General features: G+C 45.6%; 2 protein-coding genes and 1 pseudogene across 8 annotated transcripts in view; 2 read left to right on the forward strand and 1 right to left on the reverse strand.

The window, feature by feature from the left end:
• On the forward strand, window positions 1–10952 carry M6PR (mannose-6-phosphate receptor, cation dependent). Of its 2 annotated transcripts, XM_060306285.2 has the most exons (8): window positions 1–397; window positions 5486–5659; window positions 6445–6611; window positions 7658–7767; window positions 8044–8174; window positions 8730–8856; window positions 9316–9434; window positions 10430–10952. In XM_060306285.2, exons 1-8 carry the CDS (start codon window positions 222–224, stop codon window positions 10587–10589), a joined length of 1164 nt encoding a protein of 387 aa, XP_060162268.1. In that variant the 5' UTR covers window positions 1–221; the 3' UTR covers window positions 10590–10952. The 2 variants fall into 2 exon arrangements, with proteins under 2 accessions (XP_060162268.1, XP_060162269.1); XM_060306286.2 differs by lacking the exon at window positions 10430–10952 and having other exon boundaries at window positions 4–397; window positions 9316–9842.
• LOC132597985 (small ribosomal subunit protein eS6-like) lies at window positions 2921–3652 on the forward strand (annotated as a pseudogene).
• Window positions 10395–21095, reverse strand: part of PHC1 (polyhomeotic homolog 1) — a 22206-nt gene continuing 11505 nt past the window's right edge. For 5 of the 6 annotated variants that reach the window (XM_030834493.2, XM_060306281.2, XM_060306284.1 and 2 more), the window contains 9 exons: window positions 19543–20032; window positions 17369–18150; window positions 16652–16799; window positions 16205–16416; window positions 15489–15603; window positions 14540–14648; window positions 14182–14332; window positions 13487–13718; window positions 10395–12023 (listed from right to left, as the gene is read on the reverse strand). In XM_030834493.2, coding sequence (XP_030690353.2) covers window positions 11869–12023; window positions 13487–13718; window positions 14182–14332; window positions 14540–14648; window positions 15489–15603; window positions 16205–16416; window positions 16652–16799; window positions 17369–18150; window positions 19543–20032 — 2394 coding nt within the window. In that variant the 3' untranslated portion in view covers window positions 10395–11868. The remainder of the gene's footprint in view (window positions 12024–13486; window positions 13719–14181; window positions 14333–14539; window positions 14649–15488; window positions 15604–16204; window positions 16417–16651; window positions 16800–17368; window positions 18151–19542; window positions 20033–21095) is intronic. The other variant, XM_070046556.1, reaches the window with a different exon arrangement.

A 21095-nucleotide genomic window follows, 5' to 3' on the forward strand; every position in this document is an offset into this window, starting at 1 on the left:
GCGTGACAGGGGCCCGAGCCGAGAGGCCAGGAGGTGGGAGTCTGGGACCCCAGTCAGGAGAAAGGCGACCCGCAAAGGTGGAACTAAACTTGCAAATCTCGATAGGGATTGGAGTTGATGCCGCGGGGGCGGAGCCTAAGGCCCACGGTCCTGGCCAATCAGCGTCCGGGATGATCTGAGAGGCCGGGAAGGGGAAAGCAGCGAAACGGTTCTACCGTGACATGCCGCGGGGTCTAGTGGGAGGAGCAGTTGCCCAGCGGCCGCCCGGCACTTCCTGTTTCCGGTTCCCGGAGTGGAGCCCAGCGAGGCGCTCGTGGGGTCGCTGGCTCTGCCGCGAGCTCTGGAACCGGGGTCTGCGGCCGGCCCCTCACTGGTGCTGTCTCCCAGCCGCGAGCAGGTACTCGGCCGGGGATTCTGAGCTGTGGCTGCTCCCTTTGCCTGTGACACGTGAATATGAGGGGCGTGGAGGAGTGGGCTGGAGAGCGCTCACCCCTCGTGGCTGTGACGGGGGCCGGGATTGCTGAGTCTCCCTTGGCCCGGGTTCTAGCCCAAAAATCCAGCTAAGGAGCCCGAGGGTAGAAAGGCGGAGGCGTAAGGTTGGGGAGTTACAGAGTCGCCAAGGGAGTGAGGGAGAAAGGATCTCCAAGACCAGAGTTTGGAAGGCAGGGAAAGGAAGGTCGCTAAGTCTGGAGTCTGTTCGAGGTGTTACTGGATACCCGTAGACGGGATTTTGGCCCGCATCGTAGAGGGAGGTCAGGTGGCATCATTTGTAGAAGGTATGGCCCTAAGCATTTGCAAAGTCGGGAGACTAGACGGGACGCGAATGTCTGGAAGCCTGGAAGAAGTTTGAGGGAGATGAGTGTATGGTACGAAGAGTCGCCAATAGAGGGATTTGCGTTCCTTTTTGGAGAGAGCTTCCGCCCTTGGGCTAGAGCTGCTTTCTTAAGTCTTTTCAACCTTGGGCGGTTCAGCTAGTTAGGGCTGCTCTTCTGAAAGTGTGGGCTGCTGGAGACAGGAGATAAGGGCCGTCGCCATCAGAAATGAGCCAGAGAGAAGAAAGTAGAAATTCCACCGAAAAACAGAAAATGGTCATGGCTAGTCTGGGGGAAGTGAGTGGTACAGAGGCCTAGTGATGTAAAGTGTTTCCCAATTCCTGACTTAGTCATTGGTCATTCCATTGGAGGAGAATTTTTTAGCCTTACCTGTATGGATCTATCGTTGTAGAACAAGAAAATTGAAAGGGATTTTTCAAAATCTTTAAGTCCTGCCGCTTGTTTCCAAAGTATCTAGGACAAACTCTTGCATCTTGAGAATCTAATTGTAGCACAATTAGATGTAAAAGGGGACTACCCAGCCCTTGGATTTCATACTCTTACGAATACATTTTTGCACTCCTTTATTTATCAGAAAATAGCTTTATACCATGACTCATTCAAGTTGCCTTACTAATAACTTCATACACGTTTAATACTTGTATAACCTAAGGCAAGTAACTTAAGCTCTGTAGGAATCAGTTTCCTCATCTGTAAAATGGGAGAAATTATATCTACTTTTCTGGGTTGTGAAGATTGATGAACATAATCTAGATAAAGCACTTAGAGCATATGCCACTGAATCAAAGAGAAGCAGCTCAAACGTAGCCAACTCTTAAGCAGGAAAGAGAAGAATATATCTCTTTTTATCTCCTATCTTTTTGAACCAATAATTAAATGAAAGCTAGTTCGACTCAACTAATGCTGGCTGCAGGGTGTTCAGCCCTTCATCCTTTTGCAGTTTTGTGAGAGTCTTTGTTCTAATTTGGGAAAAGAAATCATCAACTGTTAACAGATAAGGAACTAACTTTGAAGCCAAAGAACACAGTCTTGTGTGTGAGCATCCCTCCAGAAAATGGTCCTGGATAAAAGAATATTGAAAGCACAGAAAGTTGAAATTTCAAATTGGGTCCTGCAAGAATATAAAGGAAATGTCATGCTTAATCAATCTACTAAAAGGAGCCTCTTATTTTAGTCAGCTGGTCAAGTTGTGTGGATCAGTGAGTGAATTTAGAGAAGGTAGGAGTTTGAGGTCTGGGTTCTTTATTCTGCCTCCTGTTTAGTGAACCATGTGAGGAGTCACTTCCCCTTCTTGCTTTGTCAAAATGAAAGCAAAACTTTGACTGCCTACTCTGATCTCCAGAAAACTTAATGTGAAAGGAATGGTTAAGTGTAGACCATGAGCTCAGAGCTGCACTATCTGGTTCACGCCACTAGCTGTGTCTAGTTTTCTCCTCTGTAAAATAAGGACAGTCGTATTTACTGCATAGGGTTTTTGTAAGGCTTAACTGGTTAATGTATATTAAATGCCTAGCAAAAGGCAAGCACTCTATTAAGTGTTTCCTGTTGATGCTTTGTATGTGTTTATGGGAGCCTCAGACTTTGTGGCTGGCTATACTTATTCTATGGAAACACCTTATTAATATTACTACAATGAATTGATGTTTGGAGTACACCAAGTCGGGGAGATGACTTCCCAAGTATTGGTTGCCCTAGTGGAATGTGGGAAACGGAATGTCAAATGTGGGACTTCCCAGGTGGCGCAGTGGTTAAGAGTCCACCTGCCAATGCAGGGGACACGTGTTTGATCCCTGGTCCGGGAAGATCCCACATGCCGCAGAGCAACTAAGCCCGTGCACCACAACTACTGAAGTCCACGCGCCTAGAGCCCGTGCTCCACAACAAGAGAAGCCACCACAATGAGAAGCCCGCGCACTGCAACAAAGAGTAGCCCCCGCTCACCACAACTAGAGAAAGCCCGCGCTCAGTAACGAAGACCCAACACAGCCAAAAATAAATAAATAAAATAAATTTTTAAAAAAGAATGTCAAATGTAAGTTCATTTAGCTTTTTATCATGGTGCCTCAGAGGCAGTTGGCCACTTCAGGATGAAGTTGAACATCTCTTTCCCAGCCAATGGCTGCCAGAAACTCATTGAAGTGGACGATGAACAAAAACTTCATACCTTTTGTAAGAAGCATATGGCCACAGAAGTTGCTGCTAATGCTCTGGGTGAAGAATGGAAGGGTTATGTGGTCTGAATCGGTGGGAACAACAAACAAGGTTTTCCCCATGAAGCAGGTGTCTGGACCCATGGTAGAGTCTACCCGCTACTGAATAAGGGGCATTCCTGTTACAGACCAAGGAGGACTGGAGAAAGAAAGCACAGATCTGTACGGGGTTGCATTGTGGATGCCAATCTGAGTGTTCTCAATTTGGTCATAGTGGAAAAAGGGGAGAAGCATATTCCTGGACTCACAACTTCGCCTCGTCAGCTGGGGCCCAAAAGAGCTAGCAGAATCCACAAACTTTTCAGTCTCTCTCTATGTCCGCCAGTATATTGTGAGAGAAAACCCCTAAACAAAGAGGGTAGGAAACCTAGGACCAAAGCACACAAGACTCAGCGTCTTGTTACTCCACGTGTTCTGCAACACAAACGTCAGCATATTGCTCTGAAGAAACAGCATACTAAGAAAATAAGGAAGAGGCTGCAGGATATGCTAAACTCTTGGCCAAGAGAATGAAGGAGGCCAAAGAAAAACAACAGGAACAGATTGCCAAGAGACGGAGGCTGTCCTCTGAGAGCTTCTACCTCTAAGTCTGAGTCCAGTCAAAAATGAGATGTTCTAAGAGTAACAAATAAATGAGATCAGACATCCAAAAAAAAAATGTAAGTTTGTTTAGGAGAGTGGAGAAAATTTATTCAGGTACCTATTAGTACCCATTAAATTCTGCCTGTTTTAAGTTTTATATGCTAAAAATGCAGTGGAGTCAGTGGACCAGCATGACAAAGAATTAGAGGACTTTAAAAGAGTATTCAAACCAAAGTCCAGACTTGTAGTATGGAAGCATTTTATCATAAGTGAGAAAAATTTGGAAGAATTGAATCTTTGTATCAGAAAAATTGGTGATACTGTTATAAAATTAACAAGTAGTGATGGCCTAAGGGATCATTAATGGATACCAAAGTGATTTCTTTTGAAAGGGTAAATCAGTGTATCCTGGGTATAAAGATGGAATTAGAGAAAAGAAAATGAGTTTGGGAAACAGCCGCACACTGCCATTCCTAAAGCAGTACAAGCATCAGATGAATTGGATTTGCTAAATTGTAAAGTGACGTGATGAATTCCTAGAGTTATCAGCAATTGGAAGCTAGAAACTCTTGAGGTTCATGACTGTAGAGCCTGAGGTGGGTTTTGGAATACTTATTCAAACCACTCATTTGGACCTAGTGAATTTTGTTCTTCCTATCATTTAAATGATTGAATGATTTTTCAGAGGTGAGACATCAGAACAGGTAGATGTCGAGTTTTAGGTGCTGTGGCAGTGTTTCTCTCTGTTTATCATTCTTATGGTGAATATGAACAAAGACTGTTAGATGCTCCTGAATATTAAAATGAGGACTTAGGTCCCAAAGTATTCAAGTCTTTTTCTCTATTTTACATCTTTCTTAATAACTTCCAACTAGCCCTTATCAAGTGTCAGTTGTAATTCGAGAATTATCTTATGGAGGGCCACTGGTTTAAGCAGTATTTATGAACCAGTATTGAACTCTAAATTATGAGACATCTTAATCTAATTTCTTGCCAAATGGTAAAGAGGCAAGGATGTCTCCACCAGGCTGTCATAATTTAATTCTTTTTGTTCTTTCCTTTCCCTCTTCTCAGCCCCATAGTTTGTTCTGAAGGACTTATCTATGAATTAGACTGAAAGTGATTGATATATAGAGAGAGTTTCCCGACACAGGTGATAGATACATATGTGCATGTGTGTGTATATATATATATGTATATCTGTATATGGGTTTCCTAACACAGGTGCTCTTGGCACAGAGATATTAAAAGGTAATATTTGTTGCATATGCCAAAGAATCTTATAGTTTCTGCATAATCAAAATACTGTTCATTGGTCACACTTAAGTATTCTCTAGGCCGTTGATTGGTTCTTCTGACAGTTTCTAGGACCAAAAATGTGTTTTTCTCCCAATACAGCTTAGAAGTCTAGATATTCTTTTTTTGTGCGCACCTTGCAGAAATCTCAACAACAATCTATAGACACTAACTCTTCACCAAGGCCAATGCTGTCCTCTTTGTTGAATGTACATGAAAGGGGCACGAGAAGGAGGTGACCAGTGGTGTCAAGCAAGGGAGTCAGCTAGGAAGAAGCTTTTGAAATAAGTTTTAAAAAGAAAAAGAGAAACCTGGAGATTTAAGGTTCCAATTCTGAATATTAAATAATGGAGAAAACAGAACTTGAAATGGAGACAAGAAAATAAAGCCCAACATCATAATAATGAAGAAAACTGGCTAGTGTAAAATAATAGGTGGTGGGTGGAAGATTAAAAGGTTAAAAAAATACCATTCATTTATGACACATTCATATGCTTTCTTTCTTTCCCTTCTCTCCCGATCCTCTCCCTCTTTCCCTAACACACGCACTTCCTCTCCCAAAAGGATGTTCCCCCTCTACAGCTCCTGGATGACTGGCCTGCTGCTGCTGCTGGCCGTGGCAGTAAGAGAATCCTGGCAGACCGAAGAAAAAACATGCGACCTGGTAGGAGAAAAGGATAAAGAGTCAGAGAAAGAGTTGGCTCTACTGAAGAGGCTGACGCCGCTGTTTAACAAAAGGTAAATGAGAAGAATCTTAAAGGGCTTGAGGAGCTAACTTTATTAAAGAATCTCTTCCTCCTCTTACTGATTTTATTTTAGTATTTTATTTAGTAGTATTTAGTACTGATTTTATTTCCCCCCCCAAACATAGGGGGGATACATGTATCATAACCTCCTCTGAGAGACAGTTCTAATGTGAACTTTAGCAATATTAGTCTTATTTGGCCGTGCTATCTTGCTTTCCTTCATGATATAGAGCACATGCTCAGCCCAGTGTTCAGCAGCCATGTGCAGGTACCTTATGCAGAAGAGTAGCGGTTTCCAAGACTGGATCCAAGAAACCAGCTCATAGGAACTAAAAAGCATTATTTGATGCCTCGATATTTACAAGTATCAGAATAACATATTTAGGCCTGCTGCGTCATCATAAGTGTCAGGAATCTTCTGGTATATAAATCTGAAGATAATCTTTAAGGAAGGAGGGTGTATCTCATGAACACAGACCCTTACTCAAGGGGAAGTAGTAATGTTTTAGCATAGTCTAGAGCAATTATTCTAGAAATATCTAGAATACTAGCTGTCTTGGATGCTGTATTTTAATCAGTCGTCATCAACAGATAGGGTGTTCTGTCTGGGTCATGGATATCTCATGATGCAACAGATATTATTCACTAGGACGTTTAGCCGTGACATCAGATAAATAAGTTGAGTGCACCATTGTTGTTGTTGTTACAAAGGAAACTGCTCTTCCTAAGGCTGACAGCTGTAACTGTCCTCTTCCTTCTCCTCACTTCTCCTCACAGCTTTGAGAGCACCGTGGGCCAGGGCCCAGACATGTATATCTACATGTTCCGGGTGTGCCGAGAAGCTGGCAACCAAACCTCTGGGGCAGGCCTGGTGCAGATCAACAAAAGTAATGGGAAGGAGACAGTAGTAGGGAGACTCAACAGCACTCAGATCTTCAATGGAAGTAAGATTCTCCCTGTTGATCAGTTAATTGAATCCCTCTGATAATCCTGTATGTCTCAGCCCTTCCCAGGCTCTTCAGTGTACCATATGGTATGTGTGGTTCAGCTCATCTGAGATACCCCCAAACCACAGGATACCTAGTTCCACAGCTCCTCCACAGCCAAGGCTCAGGACATTTATGTGTTTGTTTTAAAGTGGGATCAAGCTTTTTTGCAAACCAGTCAGTCTACAAAAATTTCCCCACCATCTTGAGTTATGTTGATAATATTTCTCAAAAATCATAAAATCATATTGCTGGAAAGGACTATGTGAGCAACTGTGGTCTATTTTCCTCCCTTAAGCAGATAAATAAATTATTCACTGCACATTGTTGCTCCTATAAATAACATAATAAAAAACAACATCAAGAGTTTGGGGCTAGAGGTCAGAAGACTGGATTTTTGATCCAGCTCATATTTATTTGTCCTGTGACTTTGAAAAATCATTTCACCTTTTTGATTTTGTTTTCTCATATGCAAAATTGGAAGCACAGTCCTTACCTGATTCACCTCATGTGATTATTGATCAAATGATACTTTGCAAAAGAAATTTGAACACAGTAAATACTAAAGAAGGAAAAATGCCCCTCAGTCTTCAAAATCATCCACTTTGAATTTATCTGTGGTGACTTTACGATCTTAGGCTTTCCCTTGCCACCAAGTAATTGGATGGAACCTCTCCTTTTGATGTTAGCAGGTATTCGGAAAATGAGTCATGGTTAAGGTATGGATCGTAATTGTATTTGCACTGTCAATTGCCTTAATTTTTGTGGAAAATTAAGGTTATTCTTGTATGACTGTCTGATTCTTAGTCGTCTTAATAAGGGAACACATAGCTGTTATAAAGGAGCAAGGTTTAGCTGCTGTTTCTGGTATACAGAGCTCATCCTGAAAGGGTTATTTTAATTACAGCCAATTTCATTGAACTCACTTCCACTCTACCACAGTGCCCAGGTCTGCCTCTGCTTTTCCCGCACCCCAAAGCTCCGTTTTCCTTGTTCCTCCTCAGGTAATTGGATCATGCTGATCTATAAAGGGGGTGATGAATATGACAGTCACTGTGGCAAGGAGCAGCGTCGGGCAGTGGTGATGATCTCCTGCAATCGACACACCCTAGCGGTGAGGCACCCTGGGGCCTAGGAGCCTAGAGGAAATGAAAGGACTGGCCTGAGGTGGGAGAGACTGTCCAGAGGGAACAAGATAATTGGGACCGAGGAGATAAAACGAGAAGTTCAGCTTTTCCCTGAGTCATAGGCACCCGTGTTCCATGATACATGGAAGAGGAGGTTTTGGACCAGGAGAAAGCAAATGTTTTGGGGGTTTTGGGGGTTTGTGCTTTTTTCAGACAGGTGTCAGACACAACATAAATGTTGTGTTCTGTCCTCTTGTCATCAGGACAATTTTAACCCTGTGTTTGAGGAGCGAGGCAAAGTCCAAGACTGTTTCTACCTCTTTGAGATAGACAGCAGCCTGGCCTGTTCCCCAGAGATCTCCCACCTCAGCGTGGGTTCTATCTTACTTGTCACGTGAGTACGTTTTCCTTTATCAGTCCAAACCTTTTTTTTTTTTTAACTCCACAATTACTTGGAGGTCTATAGGTACAAATAGTGTGTGTGCATGTATATGTTATACTGTAATTTGTAAAAATCCTCTTTAAACTCTGCGCAAGTTTTAAAAAATGACTTAATGTTTTGGCCCCAATAAATATTTGCATTTGGATGTAGGGTTTTTTCCCTACTGGAGGGCTGGACAGTTTTTAATATGCTGCCATTAGATTATTCGAACTTTTAAAGAAATGGAGTTGTGTATCTAATGGTGACTGTTCTCAGCCCTAAGTCAGAGTCACAAACTCTGTCTTATTTTATTCTGATCATTTTGGTTTTCTCAGACTGACACTCTAATTGGTTTTCTAAGGACCTACCAACCCCCTTGTTCATTCAACTGACTACCCTTTTTTTTTCCTTTCATTTTTATGGAACCCAGCTTAGGAAATAGGTAACAATGAATATAGAGATTATCTTTAGTTTCTGAGTCTTACTATTTCTTGGTTTTTGAGTATAGATGTCTTTCTCTCTCAATAGGTTTGCATCGCTGATCGCCGTCTATATCATCGGGGGGTTCCTGTACCAGCGACTGGTGATGGGAGCCAAAGGAATGGAGCAGTTTCCCCACTTGGCCTTCTGGCAGGATCTTGGCAACCTGGTAGCAGTAAGTAACAGGGCAGCTGGCTGAGTCCGTGGCCTACAGACAAGGTTGAATGACCAGCCATCCTAGTTTGCCCAGACTGAGGGGTTTCCTGAGACACCGGACATTGGGTGCTAAAACCACAAAAGTCCCAGCAAACCAAGACAGTTGGTTGCCCTAGTACAGATAAGCAACATAGCATCTTAGTGTCTGGCCTTGTTAAGGCTTGGCTGGAAGAGCAGTCCTTTTCCTGAGATTTGGGAGCCTGATACAGCTCTTAAGGGGCCTAGGTGAGGAAAGGGTGAGGCCAAGTTAGAACCTGTCTGTTCTTCCCCACATTCAATTTAAGCTGATCCTTGGAGCTTTGGGGTTTTCTCTTCATTATCCCTGGAGAAAACCAGTTCCTGCCACATTCTTGGACCATAACACCTGAAAGCTGCTGATTTCAAATGATTGTTTCCTTCCTTTCCTTTCCCCCTACAGGATGGTTGTGACTTTGTGTGCCGATCTAAACCCCGAAACGTGCCTGCTGCGTATCGTGGTGTGGGGGATGACCAGCTGGGGGAGGAGTCGGAAGAAAGGGATGATCATTTATTACCGATGTGATTGCACTTTAAATGTCCGGCTTCTTCAGCCCCCAAACCAAAGCATCCTCAGCCAGGTTTCTTAAGCAGCCTCCGCTCCAGTCTCTCATCTCACCCTTAATATTGCTCTTGCTTTCCGGTTTGCTTTTGGTTTGCATCCACTTGTCAGTAGTAGAAATGCCTTCCCTTTGTTCCCTATTTGTCTTCCCTCCTGAGAGGTACAGTTGTAGGACAGAGATAATATAATAGGGCCAATGACAGCAGAGGCTGTTGCACTGTCTTTTGGTATCAGAAAGTACAAGTAGGGGAGTTATCATGAGCAAAAGGGTATGGCAGGCTCCCTGACCCTTCCTTTTTTAAACACATTTTCACAAGTTTTTGAGACACTGGATTTCTTTAATTTTAAAAAAAAAAAAAGCAAAGAAACATTATTTATACAAGGTTTGATTGCTTTCATGCTGTTGCTCTGTACCCTACAGTATAGTCTCCATGAGAATCTGGATGTAATTTCTTGCTGCTTGAAACTATTTTGCAGTGATTACTTGGTTGTAGTCCAAGTACTGCCATTTGGTTTGAGCCTGGTGATGTCGTAGACTTAATTCTCCCACCTCTGGAATTAGGATGGGAAAATTTGAAATTTCCCAATTAGAGGATTACAAGGTACCATACATCATTTGCTGGCATTGGAGTGACTTTATAGCTGGAGCTAGGACCTGGATTGTAGTCTAAAGTTATTGGTCCATCTGCAGCCAAAATGCCTAATCCAGAAGTCCACTCCATTGGAAAGGGACATTGAAATTGACCTCCTGTGCTGCCGGGGTTCCAGAAAAGGGAAGTCTGTTTACCTTGGTAGTGGGATCTCCTTGATGACTTTCTTCTCCCACTTGCAGTCAAAGCTGGCGAAACTTTTCTTACTCCTAAAACGTTCCCTGTATCAGTATTTCTAAACATGTTGCACTTTCCTTCATAGGCATGTCATTTTGACTTTTTTTTTTTTTTTTTTTTGCCCCCAGTCTTCTGGAAAGGGAATGGAGGCAGAAGTGGGACATCCAGGGCTCTGCCACCTTCCGCCCTGGCTGCGGCGGCTGCAGCACTTGTCCCTTTTTCTGGCTCAGGGACGTGTCTTCTTGCCCACGACATTACTTCTGTGGGGAGACGGTCTTAATCTTCTGATGCTTCCACCTTTCTGTTCAGGCCGTGTGCCCAGAAACCTGGCCTGATCTTTGTGTGATAGTGAGCCTGGGCCACTGAAGAGTAACATGGCTCCACTGGACACAGGAGGATGGAATCAATAGGCAGGGGCCTCTTTTAGCCTTTAGAGAAGGAAATGAAATGATTTCATCTTTGGACTTTTAAATACTATTGGAATGATTTTTTTTCTTCTTTCTAAACAGGGAAAATAATGTTATAAAAGCATCTTTTTTGTTATTTGTTTGCATCCCTCCCCCACACTCTGGTGTTTTAAAAATGCAAAAAATATATGTATACATTTTTTTGTACAAAAACACTTAAAAGATTAAAAAGAAAAACACGTTGGCCTAGTCATCTGTGTGAAAGAAGAGGGTAGATACACTGGAATGATGGAGTAACAGACAACTGAGACCAATTTTCATCCTTTTACTGAGGAGGAAAAAAAATATTTAATATTTTTGTTGTATAAGGTATAGCGCCTAAGGCAGGTACTTCTATTCCTGACCTCAGTCCCACGCGCTCCTGCTTTATAAAGCTATAGGACAGAGCAGAGTTGGAATGGAAAAGAAAGGTGGGGTAGGAGACAACAGATAAACTGGAAAGGAGCAGGGGGATGCGGAAAGAAAGACAACAGCCACATGTGTGCCCAAAACTTTTAGTCCCTGCAGCAAATCAGAATGATGCCAACCCAGTCTCTACCCTGGCTGGTGACCCTGCCGTGGATGCAGGAGAAAATATCCAATACTAAGGGAGTGACAACAAAACTCTGGGCCACGGCTACAGTCACACGATCCAGAGGGAAGAGGGAGTGCCAGATTTTGCTACTTGTGTCACACAAGCTAGAAAACCCTAGCTCCCCCACTGCTGAGGCACACCTACATTCCACCCATTTCCTTGCCTCACCATACTGTACATTCCTCCTCTAGGAGAATTCTGACCCTGGCTAGACACTCCGCTCCGGGATAAGGCCAAGCAGTCCTAGTTCTCTAGACTGCCTCTTTTATAAAGATTGGATTAGGGTAGGTGAGAATCGTAAAGATTTAAAAAATAAAGTAGAACCCAGAGAAATGTCAAAGCTGCCACCATGTAGCACCAGCGACCAATTCTTGCACTTGTCTTCCCTGTCTCAGTAATCCCCTCTACAGAAGACATACAGAATTGGAACAGCTCTGTCTTCCCTGTGAAGTCTCTGCTGGCACCAGGTTATAACCTGGACAGTGGGGAGTGTCTGCCTTAGGCTGGTTTGTGCAAGAGGGCCACCTTAGGTCTCCTTGAGGACGTTTATCTTGGCGCAGATCTTGAGGGCAGGGCCCAGCTTGATGTTCATGGCACTCATAAGATGTTCCTCTTTAAGTAATAAAAGGGCCTGTCCATCAATCTCCTGGGAACGAAACTCCTCTGCAATCTCTTGGCAGCCTAGAAGGAAATGATGGGAATATGTATGAGAAACTACACGGTAGCACCAAAGTACTTGTCCTAAATTCAGTAATACAGTGACCTGACATGGCAAGCTTTGGAAGCAAAATGAAATCAGAGCAACTGGCTATTTATAAAAACAAAAAGAGCCAAGACATGGACTTCCCTGGTGGCACAGTGGTTAAGAATCCGCCTGCCAATGCAGGGGACGTGGGTCCGATCCCTGGTCCGGGAAGATCCCACATGCCGCAAAGCAACTAAGCCCGTGTGCCACAACTACTGAGCCTGCGCTCTAGAGCCCGCAAGCCACAACCGCTGAGCCCACATGCTGCAACCGCTGAGGCCCACGCACCTAGAGCCCGTGCTCCACAACGAGAAGCCACCACAACGAGAAGCCCATGCACCGTAGCGAGGAGCGGCCCCTGCTTGCCACAACTAGAGAAAGCCCACGCGCAGCAATGAAGACCCAACGCAGCCGAAGTATTAACTATTTTTTTTTTAAAAAAAGAGCCAAGATAAAACACCTAAGTTGTTCAACCAGAGAGATACCTTCATTCAGATAACCTGAGGGGGGCAAAGGGAGGGAGCAATATATATATGTTTTCTTTGACACTGGCAAGAAAATCAAAGTTAAGAGCCGTCTTGACATCTTTAAGGGCCCAGAATTCAAACAAAATACCAAGAAGGGTAGGATGGTTTTCCTGCTGGAGAAAGCCATCCCTTTGTCAAGAATAGCTTATCTGCCAATGCAGGGGACACGGGTTCGAGCCCTGGTCCGGGAAGATCCCACATGTCACGGAGCAACTAAGCCTGTGCGCCACAACTACTGAGCCTGCGCTCTAGAGCCCGTGTGCCACAACTACTCAGCCCGCGCACCTAGAGCAGCCCATGCTCCGCAACAAGAGAAGCCACTGCAATGAGAAGCCCGTGCACCACAGTGAGGAGCGGCCCTCGCTCGCCGCAACTAGAGAAAGCCCGCACACAGCAACGAAGACCCAACACAGCCAAAAATTATAAATTAAATAAATAAATTTATTTTTTTAAAAAAAAGAATAGCTTATAAATAATCCTGCCTTGAAGAGAGCAGGGCAACAATGGCCCATTATTTCCTAATCCCCTTCTCCGCTGAGAAAAGTCTTTTATCCATGGTGGGTATCCCAATTAATCACACATAAAAAAATACTTTAAAAATTATTGGTTAAGAATCATAGATGAAAATCAACTGTTGCAAAATTACTGACATAGCAGAGGACAGTCAACCCAGGAAAACTGGGAAACCAGGCTGTGGACAAAACCGGAATAAATACCAAGAGTAGAGCCTTCGTCATACCATACTTAAGCCTCTACTGCTTAAGTCCGTTACATTTCCAGTTACAAAAGCCCCTGTGGGATGACCTAAAGAAAACTGTAGGAAAATGAAGCAATATAGGTGACCTGGGTCCTGGTGGACAGGCCTGCAATACCTTGTAGAGAAGCAATAAACTCATACACCTCCTCTACGCTCCAACGGCTAGGATTACTGGACAGGAACACAGGGTTGATGCCATGTAATTCTGGTGTAGGCGGAGCTGTATTGGGGTTCCCCAGGTCACGTTCTCCATGCCCTGCTCGCACGGATAAAGGCCCAGGAGATGTTGGAGAGAGTGCTTCATCGTAACTGGAATTATCTGAACCCCGGCTAGAGTCCTCTTGACCCTACAGAAAAAAACGCAAAACAGGTCACAAGTAACAGTGTCATGAGGTTTCCCTCTCCTTTCCCCAGCCACCCTGGGTTTGGATTACTATCGGGCACAGAGGAAAAACTAATCTTAGCACAAGTGAAATAAGCTGTACTTCACGTGCAAATGCCCGAAGTCACCAGTCCGCTCTCGAGTGCCTTTCAAGTATGAACTGTATCCCTCTCTCGGTTCTCACCTTCTACCAACGACTGCCCTAGATTTTCCCTCCTCAAACACGGCATAAGGATTAACAGACAGGCAACCAGTAAGGTGAGAAGAGACACAGGTCAGGATCTCTTGGAATTTGGAGTAAGGCAATCAACGCAAAACCGGAGTTCTGGTCTCATACTCATTTTAGCTGGGCAAAGGAACTGCCCCGTGCGGAAGAGGAAGGAAAAAGGCCCATTTCTGAGGTAGTGCGCCCCGCACCGGCAGCTCACCCGGTGACGCTTGCCCTGGATCTTGGCACGGGCGATGTCGGAGGAGCTGCGGCGGGGTCCGCGCCGACGAACGCGGGCATAGTTGGCTTCTTGAAACTCTTTCATTTTTTTCCTCTTCAGCCGGAATTGGTGGCTACAGCTCACATTATACCTACAGGTCGGGGCACGTACAGGAGGTCATGAGTGCTACCAGAGAGGACCGCCTTGCTCCCCTGCACTAAATGTGAACTGGGATTTTAAGGGCCGATTTGGGGAAGGGAATGAAAGCCGAGGAGACGTTAACTATGAGCCTTGAGCAGATCCTAGGGAAGGGGTGTAAGGTTAGATGGAGGGGGGTGAGGCGGGGTGCCTACAGTACCTCTTTGCGCAAGTCATGGAGCAGAATCTCTTGGAGCCGCGAAACTGCTCTGCAGGGGCGTACTTCCCACAGTACTCGCACTTCAGGAGGTTCGCCTTCTTATCGAGCTCTGAAAACAAGGCAGCGCGGGAGGGCTGCATCGGTTTCTGCTGCCACTCAGGCCCCCATCAGGCCCAGCGCTGGACTCTAATTACTCTCAGGGTTCCCCCCAAAGACCTACTCAACCTAACTGAGAATCTCCCTAAAACAAAGTTCAAGATCCAGAACCGTAAAGAACTGTCCCTCAAGAACATCACAGTCTTCCTAACCTTAAGCCAGACGATTTCCACTTTAAATGACTAATATTATCCTGACTCATAATCTCAGATTTCAGACAAGACTGCATTTCTGAACAGGAGAGAGGAAAGGATTACTTAATGCCTGGAAAGACATAAGACCTCTCTCCCACAGAAGTTTCCAAAAGCAGGGGGGGAAATGTGAACAGGACTCCTTAACATGTAGTACAGAATCTAGAATAAGGAGAACTGGAAATTAAGATATAGCCTGTTTTTTTTTTTTTTTTGGCCACACCCTGCAACATGCAGGATCTTAGTTCCCCAACCAGGGATCAAACCCGTGCCCCCTGCAGTGGAAGCGTGGCGTCCTAACCACTGAACGGCCAGGGAATTCCCAGAAATAGCCTATTTTAGATCGTCTTTTGAAAAATATATCCTCATAGTAAATAATTCAACAGATTACTAGCTTGATAAAATTCCCCTTAATTCTATCCTATGGAACAACTTTTGTGTGAGTCTACGTATTCTGTTATATGATGTGGCTTCTGGTTTCTCAGCGTGGATGGACTTCACGTAATTCCCACTTTAAATAGATAATTCCTATTTTACACTAAGTCCTCAAACACATCTCCATCAGCCTCCTTCCCCAGATGGGTCTCTAAATAAATACTTACCAGCAGATGGGCTGTCCCCACCTAAGGGGCCACCCGACTGATTCTCATTCAGCCCTGTCACGAGGCCAGTCTGCAGTGGCTTCTCAGACTCTTTCAGTAACTGAGAACAACCCACCTGTCCCAGAAAAAGGTTAGTTAAGTTAGCCTAATTCCTTTCTGCTTCCCTATAGCTTTCCCCACCATTTTTCACCACCATGTCTCTGCCCAGAGTTCTGAGTTAATGACCAAGTCCGATGCAGAGAAAACCATTTTCAATATAGCAATCAAAAGCCTCTAACTGGCTTTTTTCAGATAAGCCACTGGAGAACAGGTTCCTACCTGGGCTCCCTATTTTGTCCTTTTCCTTCCTAAATTGTAGGGAACATACTAGGAGTCAAGATACCTGTGTTCTAAGTCCTGGTTCTGCAACTCATGGTATCCAGAAAACTCTCTTAACTTCTCTACCACAATTTTCTTCACTATAAAACAACCTAATTTGTCTAACTAAACACGACAGCTTTAGAGGTCACTTTCTTCCTTTTCTTCTCCTCTTCCCAACATTTTCACTTTCTAGTCTACATATTCTTTCTTCTCTTCACTTCCTTCTTTACAACTAACCATACAAACAACAGAATTGAACCATTCGCTAATAATTAAATAGTTCTGAGCCTTTTGATTTCGTGGAGTTTGAAAAGACAACAATCAGACCAAGCCCCACCTTCTGGCCCTGCCCTCACCGGAAAAGGTTCTGCTCCTTCCTGGATAACGAAGCCTTCGATGATGTGGGTGAGAATCTGGGGCTTCACAATGGCCTGTGGGGGCTTGGAGTCACCCATCTGTCTGGACACCATGGCCAGCGTGGGAGGCGGTGCTGACGGGGCAGGAGCCAAGGCTACTACATCACTGCTCGGGGTACCAGCATTCACACTGGTCACTGGTTCAGCTTTGTCTGGAAAATAAACACAAGATTCAGGGACAGGTAGGGGATGACCTAGCTGATCCATCTATGAGCCAGGTCAGCCTGATCTTCCACAGTAATACATGTTCCCTTTTGATCACCCTGGATTCCCCGTGTTTGGATCTACTCCACCAAGCCTACTGAGGCAGAGTGATCTTTCAGCTCACTCAGAACTTTCCTCTAATTTCTATGTACTCCAGCAGCACTGCAGAAGCCAGTTACTCACCTCCAAGACCGCCCTTCTCCTCCATGGCCTTCGGGCTCTCTACTACCGGAGACGCCTTCGCAGGAAGCATTGAACTCAACGTGGAGATATCGTCTCTCTCCTCCTCTGACTCAGCCTTGCGTTTGACAGGCAATGTCTGGGGTTTGCCCTATAAAGTGAAGAACAGGAAAGAAAAGATTTATGAGTGAAGGGTAACAAGAAAACACAATTATTCCCATACTGTCAGAGAAAATTTTCTTAGTTCTAGATTCCCCAATTTGTATACTTCCCACAGTACAGTAAAATTTCTGGTCATTCCCAAGAAGTGTAACTTCTACATCAAGACAAAAAATACAACATTTTCTCCAGGTCCTCACGTAGACCTGGAGACCCTGGGTTCATCAACAGCCCAACCACTAACTGTTGTTTTTCTAAAAATCAATTTTGGTGGTTAAGGCTATATCTTGATATAACTTAGTACAGGTCCAAAAACACAGAATTTCAGTGGCAAATTTAGGAGTATGAACTTCAGGTATTATCTACACTAATGTCTCCCTCTTACAAAAGGAAGAAGTGCGTGCCAGGATCTTAACCTTCCATGAACATGTCTCTCTCTTACAAAAGAAGCAGTGATCAATACCAGTATCTTAACCTTCCTAACTCCTTATTCCCCTCCTAAATTAAACTCAGGTCCTCTCAAGGATGATAGTGCCCTCAAAGCCATCAGGCATCACTCACCGGCAGGTGCACAGACTGCATGTAGAAGGCGGCAGGGACCTGGGCCACAACAGGCGAGGAGGCGGTAGCCGCCCCCTTCACCACATGTGCCGTTCCCTGCACAGGAGCCAGGGTCATCCCCGAAGCCAACACGGGCGGGCCCTCCTGCAGCGCACCAGGGGCCTGGGATGAAGGTGGCGAAGAGGCCACGTGGGCCTGGCCAGGCTGCACTGTGCCTGTCATCCCCCGGGAAGCAGGCACGGCGGCTGCCAGCTGGGCCAGCCCCAAAGCCTGGGCCTGGGCTGTACCTGGCTGCCGGGTGCCTACGACTTGCACGGGGATGTGGGGCGGAGGTTGCTGGGTGGCTGACATCTTGGCAGCCCCCAGCTGAGGAGGCTTGACAGGGGCCACAGGTGGCTTGGACTGGATGGGGACGGGGGGCTTGGGGGCTGGGTCAGGAGGGAGCGACAAAGGCGAAGACTGCAGCATGGGCTGGACAACCAGAGTCTGGGCTGGCTGCTGGGACTGCGAAGGCGGGGCCTGCTGGGCAGGGGGGCCCTGCGGGGGCGGGGGGGCAGGGAGGGGCGCGGCCTGCTGCTGCTGCTGCTGCTGCTGCTGCTGCTGCTGCTGCTGCTGGGCCAGCTGGAGGTGGGTGGCCGTGTGCAGCAGCTGCGCCTGGCGGTGCGGGAACTGCTGCTGGTGGTGGATGGCGATCTGCTGCTGGATCACCACCTGCTTCTGCTGCAGGTGGATCTGCTGCTGCTGCTGGATCAGGGAGTGGGGCTGGATCTGCGTGTAGGTGGCTGCGGGGACAGCCCCGAAGCGACAAAGAGGGAGGGGGGCAGAAAATCAGCAGTAGCCCCAGGAATGGGAAGCCAGAGCACCCTTCCGAGGCGGACCCAGACGGCGAATGGAAGGCGAGCCTGGAGGGGCCCGGGCGGCTGCTTGGCTCACACTCCTTCCTAGTCTGACGTTACCAACTACCCCAGTCTTAAAGGTTTCCAGGAGAGACCACTCTTGCTCGAGCAGTTAAGAGTCCTCGGTAACTTCTTGCGTTTATCTGACTTTTACTTTTTTGCTCTACTTAAATTCTGTTACTTTGCACTCAGCAAGGACAACGGCGGGCCCATCCTCTCCACGATTAGACTCAGCTCCTCAAGCACTGAGGCCATGTTTCATTCATTTTTACATCCCTAGAACCCAGCCCAGGGCCTGACACATGAGAAACACTTAGCAGTCACTGAAATAATAAACGTCCACAGAGGTAAAGATACCAACATCTTCCCGTGAATGCCTCGGTCTCCAACATTTATCAGTTTGGGTCACCGCCTATGAGAAGATGTCTTACGAGTCAGCAGCTGCGAGCTCGGACTTTACCCAGTTTCCTCCACTGTAAACTAGAGTTGGGATCTCCCCGCTCCATATTCTACCAGAGCGTCCAGAGGATATATGTGAAATGAAAGCACTTCGGTAACAGAAGTGCTACAGTGTGTAAATACTAGGTATTAAACTGATAATTAACTGTTACATTTTGTGAATACATTATTCAAATATAGCAACAACTAAAGAACTAGAAACAAGGAAGGCAAAAATAAACATTGCCAAGTAAGGTGCACACATCTAACTCTATACACAGTCTGAAATCAAGAACTATTTGGCGTTATTATTTATTCTTTTTTATCCTTATCATTGATACAGATGATCACAAGTTGACTGTATTAAACCATGGCTCTATTTGCTCATCCTAAGTGCTCTAAGGCACCTATACAGCCTCTGCTCTACACTGGGCCAACTAACCAACATTAAACACATCCCTTATGCTAAACTGTAAGCTCCGTGAGCAGAGGAGTCTGTTTTTCAAAGGTGTGTCCCAGCACCTCCTAGAACATAGTAGGCAATTCAAAAAGAACCAAGTGAATGAAGGGTTCGAGTGAGTAAACTGAATAACTCAGGACCTAAGAAAGAGAGGACAAGGCAACTTGTAAACTGACTGCTGCCTGGTGGAAACAGACAAGATCCATCTCTGTTACCTGTCGTCCTGTCTCCCTGGACTAATATGATCAAGGTTGATGAGATTCTCTTTCCTTCCACTAGTCCGGGACCAAGACAAGCAGGAAAAATGGCAAAGATATGTACTCTGACGATTTCAAACAAGTCCCGAGAGAACAATGACATTATGAGAGGTGACAGCTTACCTGAGCTAATAAGGGTCTGGCTGGGAGCAGGTGTGGCTGTCCGTGTCAGGTTCATGCCCACGCTCTGCTGACCAGTCCCATCTGCTTCTGCCTTCTTGGCCGCTGCACTTTCTGCTTCTGTCTGGCTGCCCTGACTCACAGTCACTGCCTGGGCTGCAGGCAAGGGCTGCACCACTCCTGTGCCCTTCCTGGGACAGCTCCCACCACCACCCATTCCTGAGGAAGGCAACTGACCCAAGCCCCCAGGTGTCTGGCCACCTGGACCCATGGACCCTGGGATGCTGTTCCCACTGCCTCCACCAGCTTGACTAAGGTTGAGGGACTGGCCTGAGGCCCCAGAGGAAGCCTGAGCCACAGCGAGGGCCTGGCTAGAGGCCTGGGAGAGGCTGGAGACAGGGGAGGCTCCAGGAGGAATGGCCTTCTGAGCAGAGCCTTGCATTTGGGGTCCTTGGGCTGAGGCCTGTTGGTTCCTGACTGCCAAGTTCTGCACCTGAAAGATAAGAAGCAAAAGACAGACTGAGAAAAGGGGAACAGGGGGCACTCAGGGTAAAGATTTCTGTGACTGATTCCGAAGCAGTGACGACAGCTACAGATATTCCACAGCCCCCCTCAACTCGTACCCCGTCCTATACAAACGTACACAGTGAAGGCCTTCCCAGGGAGGGACTCAAGTCATATTTGATTTTTCAGGCTCCTTCACTCACTATCAAATCCATCATCTAGTTTGGTTATTTTATTCCTTCAAAATGTCTCCGATTTTCCCTTTCCTCTCCATTCATTCATTCAACATCTACAAAACATCTACTATGCTTCAGGTACCACACTGGATACTGGGAATGCAGAGATGAAAGACACGAGCCCCTGCTTTTAATGAGTACTTTCTACTAAAAAAGACAAGAAAACCAAATTACACTATGCACAGATAGGCACACAGTGCTACACGAGCACAGAGAGGAGATTAACTCAGACTAGGGAGATTAGCGAAGACGTCCTAAAACAGGTGATGTCTGAGCTGAGAACCAACAGGTAATAGTGAAGGCAGGGGTTTGAAGACATAGGTGACAACACTGCAAGACCACTGAGCCAAGAAAGAGCACAGCATTTTTGGAAATTATAAATACTTCATTATGTTTGGGGTGAACTAGAGGAAATGGCAAGAAATGAAGCTAGGAAGGTAGGTTGAGGCTAGAAAGAGGACAGATCTCGAAGGGCCTGGTGTGTTAAAATAAAGAGAGCCTGAACTTTACTTTGGAGACAAAGTTTCTCCATCTTCTTTGTTGTTATATTCCCAGCACCTAGCACAGTGCCTGACAGATAGTAAGTGCTCCAAGGTATGAACAGAGAGAAGGAATGATGAGCACTTAATGGATTACAGGAAGCCACTGAAGAATATGCATCAGAATGATCGTGATCAAATCTATAGTCGAAACTATTCTTTTAAACACTGCTGATGAAAGTATAAATCAGTACAACCACTTTGGAAAACAGTTTGGCATCATATCCTAAAGGTGACTATTCACACACACTCTAATAACCCAGGAATCCCATAAGAG

Source organism: Globicephala melas, chromosome 10 (assembly GCF_963455315.2).
Source record: "Globicephala melas chromosome 10, mGloMel1.2, whole genome shotgun sequence".
In the NCBI taxonomy this organism is placed as follows: Eukaryota; Metazoa; Chordata; class Mammalia; order Artiodactyla; family Delphinidae; genus Globicephala; species Globicephala melas.